The following is a 12248-nucleotide window of genomic DNA, read 5'->3' as shown; positions in this document are numbered from 1 at the left end:
TCTGTGATCGAGACGGGGTACGATTCTGCTGGTGTCGATGCCACCGAAGGCGGCAACAGCTTTGCAACAAAAGCGTCTGTGCCCAACTCGGTGCTTGACTCGAGAAGGTTGTTGAATCTGTCAACGGCTTGCAGTGTAAACCACTCCGTAACACCCTGTGTAACCACTGCTGGTGCCGTGTGTGTACTGGTCCCTCCACTCGCCAGCGTCGGTCGCACCTGAAATGAAAGAGGACAGAAGTTTGTAGACAAGCTCAGCACTGTCACTCCCATCGCGTACGTTCCGCTGACAACCGGCGTGGCTGTCACGTTGAATAGCCCCTGGTGCGATCCATCGTACACGAGCGAGTCCAGTCCTTTCGTCGTCTCCGTCACTTGAGCCAACAGAATCCCGTCGCGTATTTGAGCGAGCACAAACGAGAGCTGGTCGCCCACTTTCCGGAACGTGATGTCCACAGAGCTCGCCGGGTCGGTGCAAACTTGGGGTGACGTGCTCGTGACATCCACACCGCCCACCTGAAGGATGCTCTTCATGTCGTTGAGCTGCGTTTGCAGTGCACTAGGAACCGCATTTGCCCCCACTGTGATCCGTTCTCCAGCGTACAAAAGGTCAAACGAGGCCGTCGCTGCCGCCGCAGCCGTGACTTGACACTGCAGCTTTTGAACCTCAAGATTCGAGATCTTGATCGCAGTCTCGCTCGGCACGACGCCCTTTACTGCCTCTGTGATGTACATGTCGTTGCCAGTCAAGCTCCAAGCGATCAAAGGTACATCCGTTGGCGTCTTGAACACAATCTCGATCCTACGCGGGTTGGCTACGCTGCACACGGGGAAGAACATCGAAGCCGTCGACAGCTCCGCCGCAGATTTCCGTACGCCGTCTGACGTCGCGTACAGCTGCACACCAGCGGGAATGGCGTTCAGTTGTTTCTCAAGCTCCTCGAGGGACGCATCGGGTGTAATCTCCTTGCTCAGTCCTCCGTACGTGAGAGTAAACTTTTGACTACCACGACACAAAAGCTTCTGCACTTCCTGCACTCCAGGATTCTCCAGCGTCGTCGTCATCGTCACTTTTGTGTCGCTCGTCGTAACCGAGCGGTTGTTACCTACCGACCCTCGTACGAGCTCCAGCGTCTCGACAAACGGCTTGCGCTGACCGTCGTCATGCACGGATATACCTGAGTAGTCAGCAACCAGCTCCGGCATATTACCGGCGTGGCTGTCAAACTTCACCGTCCACTGCACCAGAGTGGCCAGCTTCGCCGTCGCCGTCTCGGTGGTGATGTCAAACCAGTCGCGGGTAACCGTCACCTGATCCACGAGAGAGAGAGACTCCAGCGCGTTCTTCATGACAGTTGTCGACGCGCAGAACGGGATGCTCACGGTCGTCTCGGCACGCCCTGGTAGTGCAAGTGTGAAGCTCCCCCACGCCGGGTAAATGCCGCTTATTGTGTTGTCGGTATTGTCTTCGCCGACGACTGTGAGTTGAGATCCAGCAGGCTTCGTGTACACAAGCGGCGCCACATCTCCGAGCACCTGGTTAAACGTTATTAATAACCGGGCGGACGTGGTTAGAGCACACACTGTCGCTTGGAGGCCGCCTTCTGCGACAACCGACACGGAGGACCCCACTAGAGTCGTAAGTGTACTTGAAAACGTGGCCAGTGTATCGGATGCAGCTGCGTCCACGGGTGTTCGTCCTTGAAACGACACGGAGAAGGACCCGGCCAGCGCCACGGCCACGGCTGACGTGCACGTTAAGATCTGCATTTCCTGACGCACGGAGACTGCTCCTCTCACTAAAGGCGTCACGGTCGCGCCAGAATTCGGACTCACCAGAAGCGGCAAGCTACCTGTCGCCTTGGTGAACGTGACTAGAAACGCGTGAGTCACCACGGCGGTCATGTCCGCAGGGTTTTCAGGCGTCACCGTCACGCCGCCACTTGAAATCGTACTGAGCGCTTCCAGTGCGGCTCTGATACTACCGAACGAACTGCTTGTAGTCAATGAAGCGGTAGCCGGTGAGCCACGGAAGCTCAATGTAAACGGTGTCGCATCCACAAGCACGCGTTGCACTTCTTGCACTGGTGCCAGCACTACCGCTCTAAGTCGAATGGCCTGCTGCTCCAGGCGACGAGTATCTTTGAGCTGCACCTGAAAAGACAGTGGCTTTCCGGCTTTAATTACCATTTGCTGCGCTGCCACACTGTAATTCTCCGTCCGCCAATCTCCCGTAGCTGTTAAAGTGCTGGGGCCGTGGGTAGCGCCATCTGCCACTTGGACTGTGAACGGGCTGCCTTTCACGTGCGTATCTCGGTCCCAAGTCGTGACGGCCACAGTGTACGAACCAGCGTAGTGAGGCGTGTACCATACGGGGTAAACTCCTGATGCTGCCGTGTACGCCACCACGAGAGTATGCGCATACAGGCTGAACGCGAACCCGTTCGTATACTCAACCGCAAGATGAGCCTCACTCCACTCTAGCAGATGAGATAGGAAGGTGATTTTCCACTGGTATCCGCTTCCGACATCCAATGAGACTTCCACCTTAGCATCGCCGTGAAGGTCCTGCAGAATGGAGCGCAAACCTGAAGCACTTACGTCGTGCGGAATTAACGGCGTCAGTGCGTCGGTAGCTACTGAGCTGGAAGCTGCGACCTGCAGAGCGAAATTCTGCGAAGTGAAGGCTGCGCACCCGTGATTCGTGACTACAGTCACGCTGGTAGACGCCAGACTGGCAGCCGTGAAAATACACTCTTGCACTACAAACTTGGTTCCCAGAAGCAGAATCCCGACCAGGTTGGAGCTCACCGACAGCACGTCGCCGGCCAGGGCGTTGACACAAAGAGGACAAAGCTGTTTCCGGAACTTTCCGAACGAGAGCTTGAAATACCCAGCGATTGTTTTGTCGGCGCTCGTAAGCGTTTGCACTGCAGTGGACGTACGAAACACTTCATCTTTGCCTGTAAACGTGACCAGGAAGGCATCTGATCTGCCGTCGCCCGTAGTGAGCGAGTGCGTCGTCCGGTCACCTTTCCGTAAGTTCCCGAACGTGTCGCGCGCGTAGATTTTGAAGGAGGTTTGACCGCCACTCGTCGCTGTACTCAGAGCACCCGTCGCCGTATCATCTACAGTGCAGCTCGGACCGTGTAAGAAGCTGTGTACAACCGTGAGGATTGCGGGTGTATTCAAAGCCCAACATGTCACGCCTCCCGGACACATGAGAATTGGGATCCCGTTCAGATACGTCTGGATCTCGTACCTCCCGGCACGAGGAATCGAGTACTCGACAGCAAATAGACCCGTTTGTCCGGCAACCAGGACGTTGCTGCGGTACTGTACCGTTCTATCAAGTTGAAGAACCATCTTGGTCTCGAACACGTCGTCGGCGTCCGCAGCGTTCGCGTACGTGTCACGGGCTTGGATCGTAAAGTTCGAGACCAGGCCTGCCACGGCTTCAATGAGACCGTCGAGAACGCCGTACGTTGTAGCTGCGGCGTTCCCAAGCGCTTGACTGGTATGCGGCGTCGCCGGGCCAGGTCGAACCGTCAGTGCGAACGGGCTGCACTTGTGAAGTTTGCCCAGACCGCAGTAGATATCGATGCCGTTCACTGTCTGTATCGAAACAGTGTACGTTCCGCTGACCGACGGCAAGTACCGGACCAGATATTGACCTTGTCCGATGTATTTGTGCTCTTCGAACGGCGCGAGCTGCACTCCATTCGCCGTGCCCGTGTTCGTTCCCTTGATCTCGACGTCAAACGCATCTCCATCGATGGTTTTGTTGTTGTCGTTCTGATCCTTAGCTTGGATTATAAACTGCGCTGTCACTCCCGCTGTGGCCATCGTGAGACCGCTCCCAAACGCTGTCGTGTACGGAAAATCGGTAGCTCCAGGCGTGACGGTGATCGGGTAGGGGCTCCCAGCGATGTGCTCGCCGTGAAACAGAGCACTGGTGGGGATTGGCGCGATGGGGAGAAACGATGAGCTCCACGATAACTTAAACGACGCAACGCCCGTAGCTTCGTGGTACTCGACGCGCAGGTCGTAGAACGTCCCCGCCGTTAAAGACTCGCTGAAGTTTTCCAGTGTTCCTCCTTCGTCTTCGCCATCTTCCCACGTATCGACACGAAGCTGGTGGTTCAGCCACACACGTACGCCTTCACTGGACGATACGTAGAGCACATAGGTATCAGTAGTCGGGACTGAGAGTTTACCAAACCATCGGATACTAATGTAGTCTCGTCCGTAGTTCGAGATAGCGCCTTGGCCCCAGTCAAAGTTCAGTTGAGGGTCTACACGGACGATCGCAGGCTCGTCTTGCAGCCAGAAATTGTCAAAGTACAGCGCGAACAGCCCACCAGAGAGAAGCTGTTGAACCGAGACGGAATAGTTGTCGGCTGCCCCGTACGGAATGTATCTCGCCGTATAGCTCGGCAACCCGCTCTGTTTCTTAAAGACAGCAAGTTGAGGGAATTGGCCGCTCAACGATTGCTTGTTACCGGGCTGAAGCTCAGTCACACTCACGTCGGAGAAGCTGCCAGTGAGCCCAGAATCATCAGCGACAAGAGTCCCGATGTTCCCCAGACTAGAACGGAACGTCACCTGCCAGCTGAACCGGTTCCCCGGGTCGAGTTTGTCCGTCCGCGTGACGTCAACTAACCCGATCGAAGGCAGGGCTTGGAGTGAGAGCTTCATAGCCACATCGCTAACATCATACGCAATAGGAGCCGTAGTCTCCGTTAAGAAAGACAGCGTGAAGGTGCCTTCTAGTGGGGTCGGAGAACCTCCCAGTGTCGTGATCTCCTGGATCTCGTACGCGTAGGGATACGCTTCGAGTAGCGGTAAATCTCCCAGGTTCTTGGTAAAGGAAATGGTCCAGCGGTTGCCATTGTAGCGCTCCTCTTTCCGGACGTCCACTTCTCGCACAGTACTCAGTGCCGTCTGCAGTTCCGTCTTCAAGCCTGCAGCCTCGATATCGAACGGCAAGTTGTGTGTCGTCCCGCCCATAAAATTCAGCACAAACGTGCCTCCCAACGACAAGCCCATCCGCTTCACTTCTTTGATGAGAACTGTCGCGGAGCTGCCGGTCAACGCAGTGGGCAAGTCGAGTTTGATGTCTGGAACTTTGCCCATGATCTCGTTAAACGTCACAGTCCACGTCTGCAGCCCCGTAGTTGTGGGCGTCCCGTAGTTAGCGCTCTTCACCGTCACAGACACATCGTCGATCCCATTGAGAGACTCTAACAGGTTCTTCATTGCTGCGGCATTGGCATTGTACGGAACTGTAATACTGCCCATTCCGGTAAATGTAAGTGAGAAAGACCCGCCCAACTGGATGGTCGACCCGGTTGCATCCAGCCACGTCGATATGGACTGCACCTCGGCTGTGGATTCCACACTGGCCGACGTCGTGACCGTCTGCACTTCACACACTCCATTCTGGAGCTCTTTGATGGTCAGTACAGTCGCAGAAGCCATGAAGTTGCTGTCTCCAACCAGCTCCAGAGGCGGTTGATCGCACAAATCGGTCACAAAAGTGACGGAATACGTCCATGGAGCTGCTCCGGACGTGGATACGCGGGAGACCAGCACACTTTCAATATTAGTAAGCGTCTCCAAGTTGGTCTTGATCAGATCAGCGGCCTTGGCGTCGCTTGCCGCAGCCAGCACGGCGGCATCCAGTGGCGCAGTGCTCGTTGACACTACGCCACCCACACGCGCGTTGGTCGTGTCCAGTTTCAGACGAAAAGTACCCACGACGCCGTTAAATCGCAGCGTCTGTATCTCGTACACCACTGGGTTGTACACGGCCAAGCCTCCTTCCGACACGAATTCGTGGGTGCCGTCGATGACCGACGGAGGCGACGCCCACAACTCGGTCCAGAATCGGTCTTTGCCTTGAAAATTGGCAGGCAGCGTAGCGTACGTCACCACGTCGCCTGAAGCTTTTCGCGGAGCGATAGTGAACTCGTTCGCCTCACCCTTGACGAACTCGTCGAGCTGAACATGCGTCGTGTCGCTTGATACGAGCATGGGGGCGTCACCGACGACGGACACGAAGGTGACGTACCACACGCAATCTGCGCCGTTGAGATCTGCCCGAGACACGTGCACTGCGCCAAGACTCGAGATGGTCGTAGGCAGCATCGCTTCCAGGGCGCTTGCAGTCGTTGTCGTATCGATCGAGCTGGAAGGACCGGAAGTCCCCCACTGTAGCGTAAACGAACCAGTAAGCCCGTTGGTTTTCACGCTCTGAACCTCGTAGACAATGCCTGCCATTCCTTGTAGCAGCGCCGGCCCGTACGCTTCTGTGTAGCTACTGGCAGCACCGGGTGACGCTGCAACAGCAGGCGTAGAGATGCCGCTAATACCGTCTCCAGCAGCGTTAATAGCCACGACAACAAAGGCGTACAGGGTATCCGACACTAAGTTGGTGGACTTGAAGGACAAGATATCGGGTGCAGTGCCGCCGTCATACACCACTCGACCGGGCGTTCCCTCCTGTATTGTGGTCACCTGAACATTTGGATTGCCGCCCGTTAGTCTGCCACTCGTCACCTTTATCAGCGGCAAGTCCCCGAGTTCTGTCACGAACGTCACGTCCCAAGTCATTGCGTTGTTGGGGCCTGCGGTCGTTGTGACATCGACGACGCCGACGGACGGAAGGTTCTCCAAATGTCGCTTCATCTCCGCTTTATCCGTCGTAGTCACCGACAAATGTCCAGTTTCAAAGCCACGGAACGACACTGTGAAGTCGCCTCCAAGTGCCGCGGTTCCTAGTTGTACTCGAGTTACAGACGTCGTGTACGCGACTGCGAGCACCGTGTTGGTGAGTTGATCTGGGACGACCACCATCAGGGCTTGAGGGCCGTCTGCAAGGGCGAACGTGATCGCCCATGTTCGACCTGTAGCTGTCGCTGTGTGCGTCACACTCGTTGGATTCACACCGCAGGTTGCCACTGCGGTCTGTACTTCGAGATCCGTCGCACTAACAGACAGCAAAGGCGTGGGCTGGGAGTTCACGTACAGTTTGAACTTGCCGGACGCGCCTACAACGGTCACGCTCTGAATTTCGGGCACCGGAGCACTAACGGTCGTCCGAATACGTTGAATCTCCACGTTGACCGGCGAGCCCGACGCCGTGTAGCTTGCCGCGACGCCTGCGAACTGCCACAATCTGTAGCCAAGTAGCGGTGACCCATTGCAGCCTGTGAGTGTTGATGTGCAGGTGGCCGGAGGTTGCCACGCCACATTAATTGCAGTCGCTGATACTTCAGTGATACTAGGCGCACTTGGAGCGGACGGCACGTTGGCTACCACCAGAGCCAACACTGGGCTCTTTCCCGATGGCCCAACGGAATTTACAGCCAGGATGTAGAAGCGAAGGACTTTGCCCTCCGTTTTCCCTGTCACCTTGTGTGTGTATCCGTGAGGAAAACTGCCTATCAGTGTCTGCAGGGCCCAGCCGGTTCCATCGTCCATAAACAGCTTGTAGCTGGTCACGGGCGATCCGCCATTGTCCTTTGGTGGCGTCCAGTTGATGAAGACGATGCCGTCATTCGCTGCGTTCGTGTTGATTGTGGTACGAGAGTCTCGCGTCAGCGAAACAGGAGGGTCAGGAACGACAGGAGATCGGACCGTGTACTCCACCGGCTCACTGAAGGCTCCGTAACACGCAGCATTGGTGTTCTCCGACGAGCAGAAGTTGACTGCTCGAACCTTAAACGAGTACTTGTGACCTGATTCAATCACGTTATCTGCCGACGTCTGCAGAGTCGTTTGCATCGCCACGGCGTCATTCGGACGGTCGTAAACTTTTCTGTACGAGGACTCGGCCCACTCCGAGATCCAGAGCTCGTAGCCGCTCACTGTGGCGCCACCATTCACAGTCGGTGCCTCCCAGGCTACCGTGATAGATGTCGCTGTCGAGGACACAAGCGTCACGGGCCAAGGCGGGCCAGGTGGCAGGTTCTTTGTTGTTACGAATTCTGGTATAGACACAGCTCGATGTCCAAAACTCACACTATTGTGCCAGTACACGCGCGCGTAGTACTTAGTACCGTACGTGAGACTCGAAATGACCGTCTGGAACGGGTCTCCTCCTGATAAATCCGTCACAAGCAGCGTCGTGGCGGGGGCTACTCCCTTCACGACCTCCGTCACCGTCACTGACGGGACTGCCGGTAGCAACCCACCGACTAAACTCGTCGCTACTTTATCCAGGAGATTCACATCTCCGATGTTGCACACGGCCGGATTGAGTCTACACCCACTGAAGGTGACAAACCACGAAAATCCGTCGTTATTGGTTTGCCGCGAGACGCTCACACCGCCAATTGACGGCAACGTTTCCAGTGCTCGTTGTATCCCTTCTCCAGTATCGTACGGCGATAGTTTGGCAGTGGTCTGAGTGACTCCACCCACAGTGTTCGAGAGTTTAAATGTACCATCAAGTGGCAGAGATCCTTGCTGAACCACAGTCACGGCTGCTTGGCTGTTTGTTCCTCTTAGTAATGTCGAATCGGCCACCAGCGTGTCGATATTACCCGCTCCAATGGGGAAACTGCCTGGGTTTGCAGTGAACGTGACAGTCCATGAATACTCGTTCTTCAGTGACGGCGTTGAGCGGGTCACGGACACAGTGCCCACGTTCGGAAGTGCTTCTAGTTTGCTCTTGACGGTCGTGTCGGACGCGTCGTGACTGATTCGCTCCGTCGTGTGGCCACCCAGCTGTACTTTAAAGTACCCCGACACTCGATTGCCGCCTACAGACACTGGGACGGTTGGGTCTGGTGTTGCGCTTCGAGTATACACGAGGATGCCAGCGCCGTTACCCTGCAGAAGGTTGTTTGCCGGCCGAACCAGCATGTCCGGCACATATCCGCTGTTCTGGAACGTCACGCGCCACAAGCGCTCACCTTTGGCGGCATTCGCCGGCGGTAAAGTCCCATCCGTCACCACGATCGTCATGGACGAATCCAGCGCTACTAGTGCTGCTTGGACAGTAGCGGCCGGTGCGTTATACTGGAGAGCTACAGTGTCAGCATCCTTGCCTCTCAGATACGTGAGCTTAAATGTGCCGCTCACAGGAGCTTGGCCTTTAGTTGACTCGGTGACATCGAGACGCCGATTTCCTTCCAAGTCGAACGTGTTGCCCGTGAGGAGAGGCATGTCACCCTGATAGCCGACGACGGAGGTGAACGTGACCTTAAACCCAGAAGTACAGCCTGAGGTAGGGCACGGGCGACACGCTGTCGTCTGGCCCCCGTAAAATGCCACAGTCACAGTCGTGATCGCGTTCAGTTCCTCCAGTACAGCTTTGATTTTCAGAACATCGGTTTGGCTCGCCGGTATCGGCGCCGTTGTCTCGCCTCCGAAGGTGAGAGTGAACGTTCCTGTGCTGCTGTCAGCGTCGCAGTTCACCTGTTGAATCTCGCTAGCAGGCGAGCCAGAGTACGAGCTAGTCAACCGAATGAGCTGAACTTCCCCCACTGTATCCGTCGTAATTCTGATCGTTTGCACCTCGTTGGTCACTGGAACAACCAGGCGAATCTGCTGCACTTCGTCCACGATCGGACTCGTGCTATACTCGACACGGTACGAGTCAAGCGACGCGCCTCCGTCGTTCTCTGGTGAGCTCATATACACCGCCACTGTGGTGCCGTCAACTGCAGACAGCGAGACGTTTGTCGGGACACTTGGAACTTGCGCCGTAGGGATGGCATACTGCGGCGTAGAATACGAAGGCGGGCCCCTTCCGGCGGCGTTGATAGCTGACACGCGGAAGTAGAACGGGACATTCTCGTCAACGTGGTAGGCTGTCACGGACAAGTCGCTAAGGTCTGTGATCACGACACTATCGAAACTGAGGCCACTGGACGGGTCTTTACTGTTAAAAGGCGGTAGAGCGCCCTTCGTAACTTCCGTCACGTCGATTTTTGGTGACGTTCCCGTGAGGGCAAGTGCGTCCGGTTGAAGAGGCTGAAGATTCCCAAGATTATTGAGAAAAGAGACCATCCACGCGTAGCCATTGTTCGGGTCTGCGCCTGACCTCGTGACAGCCACACTACCGATCGTTGAAAGGGTCTCCAGCTGGGTTTGCATCACTGCTTCACTGGCGTCGAACGGCATGTAGCCCGTACGTTGGCCCTCGAACTCGAGCGCGAAGACGCCACCAAGCACAGTCGACGTACCGTCCGTTCCTGCAACTATCGTGATGGTGTCTCCGCTCACTGTTCCTGTAGCACCGTATGAAACACCGTTGTTTGTGGAGACAGTCATTAAAGGCAAGTTTCCTGCGTTGCCGTCGAACGTCACGCTCCACGTGCACGTCTGCTTCAGTCCAGTCGTGGCTGTCACTGTGACTTGGGCGACATTAGCCAGTCGCTCTAGCTCCGTTTTGATCATGTTGGTGGTTCCATCCGTGACCGTAGTAAGCGTAATGGTGTCGTCTACTATATTGACCGTATCTGATGCAGTAGCTTCACTCGAAGCTGGGATTGCTTTTAGCTGAACGACGTTACCCGGCTGGTTGGTAAACGTCACTTGCCACGTACACTCATGCGTAGCCAGGAGAGCACTAGAGCTCACAGTCACAGGACCAATAATTCCAGGAAGGTTATTCAACTCAGCTGCTATCGTTGTTGCACCTTTCGCACAGTCTCCGTCGCCTGCTTTGTCTAGATAAATTGGCCCAGTCTTCGAGACCGCGTCACCCTCCGTATTGCTAGTGTACACCAGCTGAATGGCAGCCTGTTTCGACACAATGGCATCTCCACCCGTGGCCGTCGTATCCACTGTAGTCACTGCAATCTTTTGCACCTCGGCCTGAGTTGGCATACACGCGCCGTTGTCCATCGGATTTGCAAAAATGGGGTTTGTCGCTAGAGTCTGCCCTGCGAAGGTCGTCTGTAGCTGGAACGATGCCGTTTTCTTCACGTTGGAGTTCGTTGTAGTCACCTGGATCTGCTGCACCTCCTGAACGGTTCCTGGCCGTGTCCTCACGACGCGAACCCCCATAGACGGCCCGGCACCGTCCGTCCGCGTCTCACCTAATTTCAGGATATCAGTGCCCAGCTGATCTAAAGATCCTTTCAGAGTAAGGAACGAAATGGTCCACGTATATCCTCCCTGCAGATCCGGCTTCTCTGTGCGCACCACATCCAAAGTCCCTACCGTGCCCAGTTTTTCCAGCTCACTTTTCATCGTGGCAGCGCTGCAGTCAAACGGTAAATCGCCTGTGGGGGCTAGCTTATAGCTCAACTGAAAGGATCCTTTCAGCTGGTTCCCTGCCGTCCGCTCAGTCACCACGGCATTCGCTCCTGTGGCTTTCAGTGATTTTGACGGCACCGTCATCAGCGGCAGGTCGCCCGAATTGAATTCCCCCGTGGACGTGATGTCCCAGTAGTATCCGTGCTGTGCGTCCGGGCCGCCTCGCGTGACATCCACGGACTCGATCGAGGCGAGATCCTCTAGCGCCTTCTGCATCCCTGCGTCGCTAATATCTGACGCCAGATCCTTCGTCGTACTCCCCATAAATCTCAACGTGAACGTCCCTCCATCGATCACATTGCCCTGTTTCGGTGTGTTTATCACCACGTTCGCGCCACTCCCCGTCAGAAAATTGCTCGAAAGCGTGAGCTGCGGCACGTCACCCATCGCCGTACTGAACATGATGGTCCACGTGATGCCTCCCTGTGCGTCTGCCATCGACTTCTGGACACTCTGTACACCTGTAGGTCCTATATTCGACATGGCATTCAAAATCTCCAGCACACCTGATCGATCTCCAGAAGCGGGGGCATTGAATCCAATGACTCCTGATCTCTGTACGCTTCCTCCGCTCTTGGTCGAGTCCATCTGGATGGTGAAGACCCCACCAAGCGTCTCTCCGGGCGCTGCACTTGTCGTGATCGTTTGTACTTCCGCCACAGCGGTGGCGCTTGTGGTCACGCGCTGAATCTCCTTCACGTGCTTCGCGTATGTCTGCACAGTTTGCACCTCGTTCGCGCCGGTGTTGGCACTTGTTTGTACCACTTGCACCTCGCGCATGCCCGGATCCGGGTCCCATTCCACCAGATACGCCGACACGGGCGATCCACCATCCGTCGCGGGCGGTTCCCAGGCGACAGCGAGTGCGTCGGGACCCAGCACGTCCAGCGCCACGTTCAGCGGGGCCGACGGCACCGACCCGTCGGCGTACGCAATGTGGATGGCGCCAAGCGCGGCAGTCAGCAAGTGCCGCAT

The 12248-nt window shown here is 56.1% G+C and overlaps 1 protein-coding gene across 1 annotated transcript in view; it reads right to left on the bottom strand.

Moving 5' to 3' along the window:
• The window catches only part of PITG_04980 (uncharacterized protein), a gene marked incomplete at both ends in the record, with an annotated part of 31653 nt that extends 19405 nt beyond the window's left edge, over positions 1-12248 (bottom strand). Inside the window, one exon of the mRNA XM_002905621.1 lies at positions 1-12248. This exon is cut by the window's left edge and continues 19405 nt beyond it. Coding sequence (XP_002905667.1) covers positions 1-12248 — 12248 coding nt within the window.

The sequence above is a fragment of the Phytophthora infestans genome, genomic scaffold (assembly GCF_000142945.1).
Source record: "Phytophthora infestans T30-4 supercont1.6 genomic scaffold, whole genome shotgun sequence".
Classification (NCBI taxonomy): domain Eukaryota; phylum Oomycota; class Peronosporomycetes; order Peronosporales; family Peronosporaceae; genus Phytophthora; species Phytophthora infestans.
The sequence above is the reverse complement of the archived record's forward strand: the minus strand, read 5'-3'. Positions and strand labels throughout refer to the sequence as shown.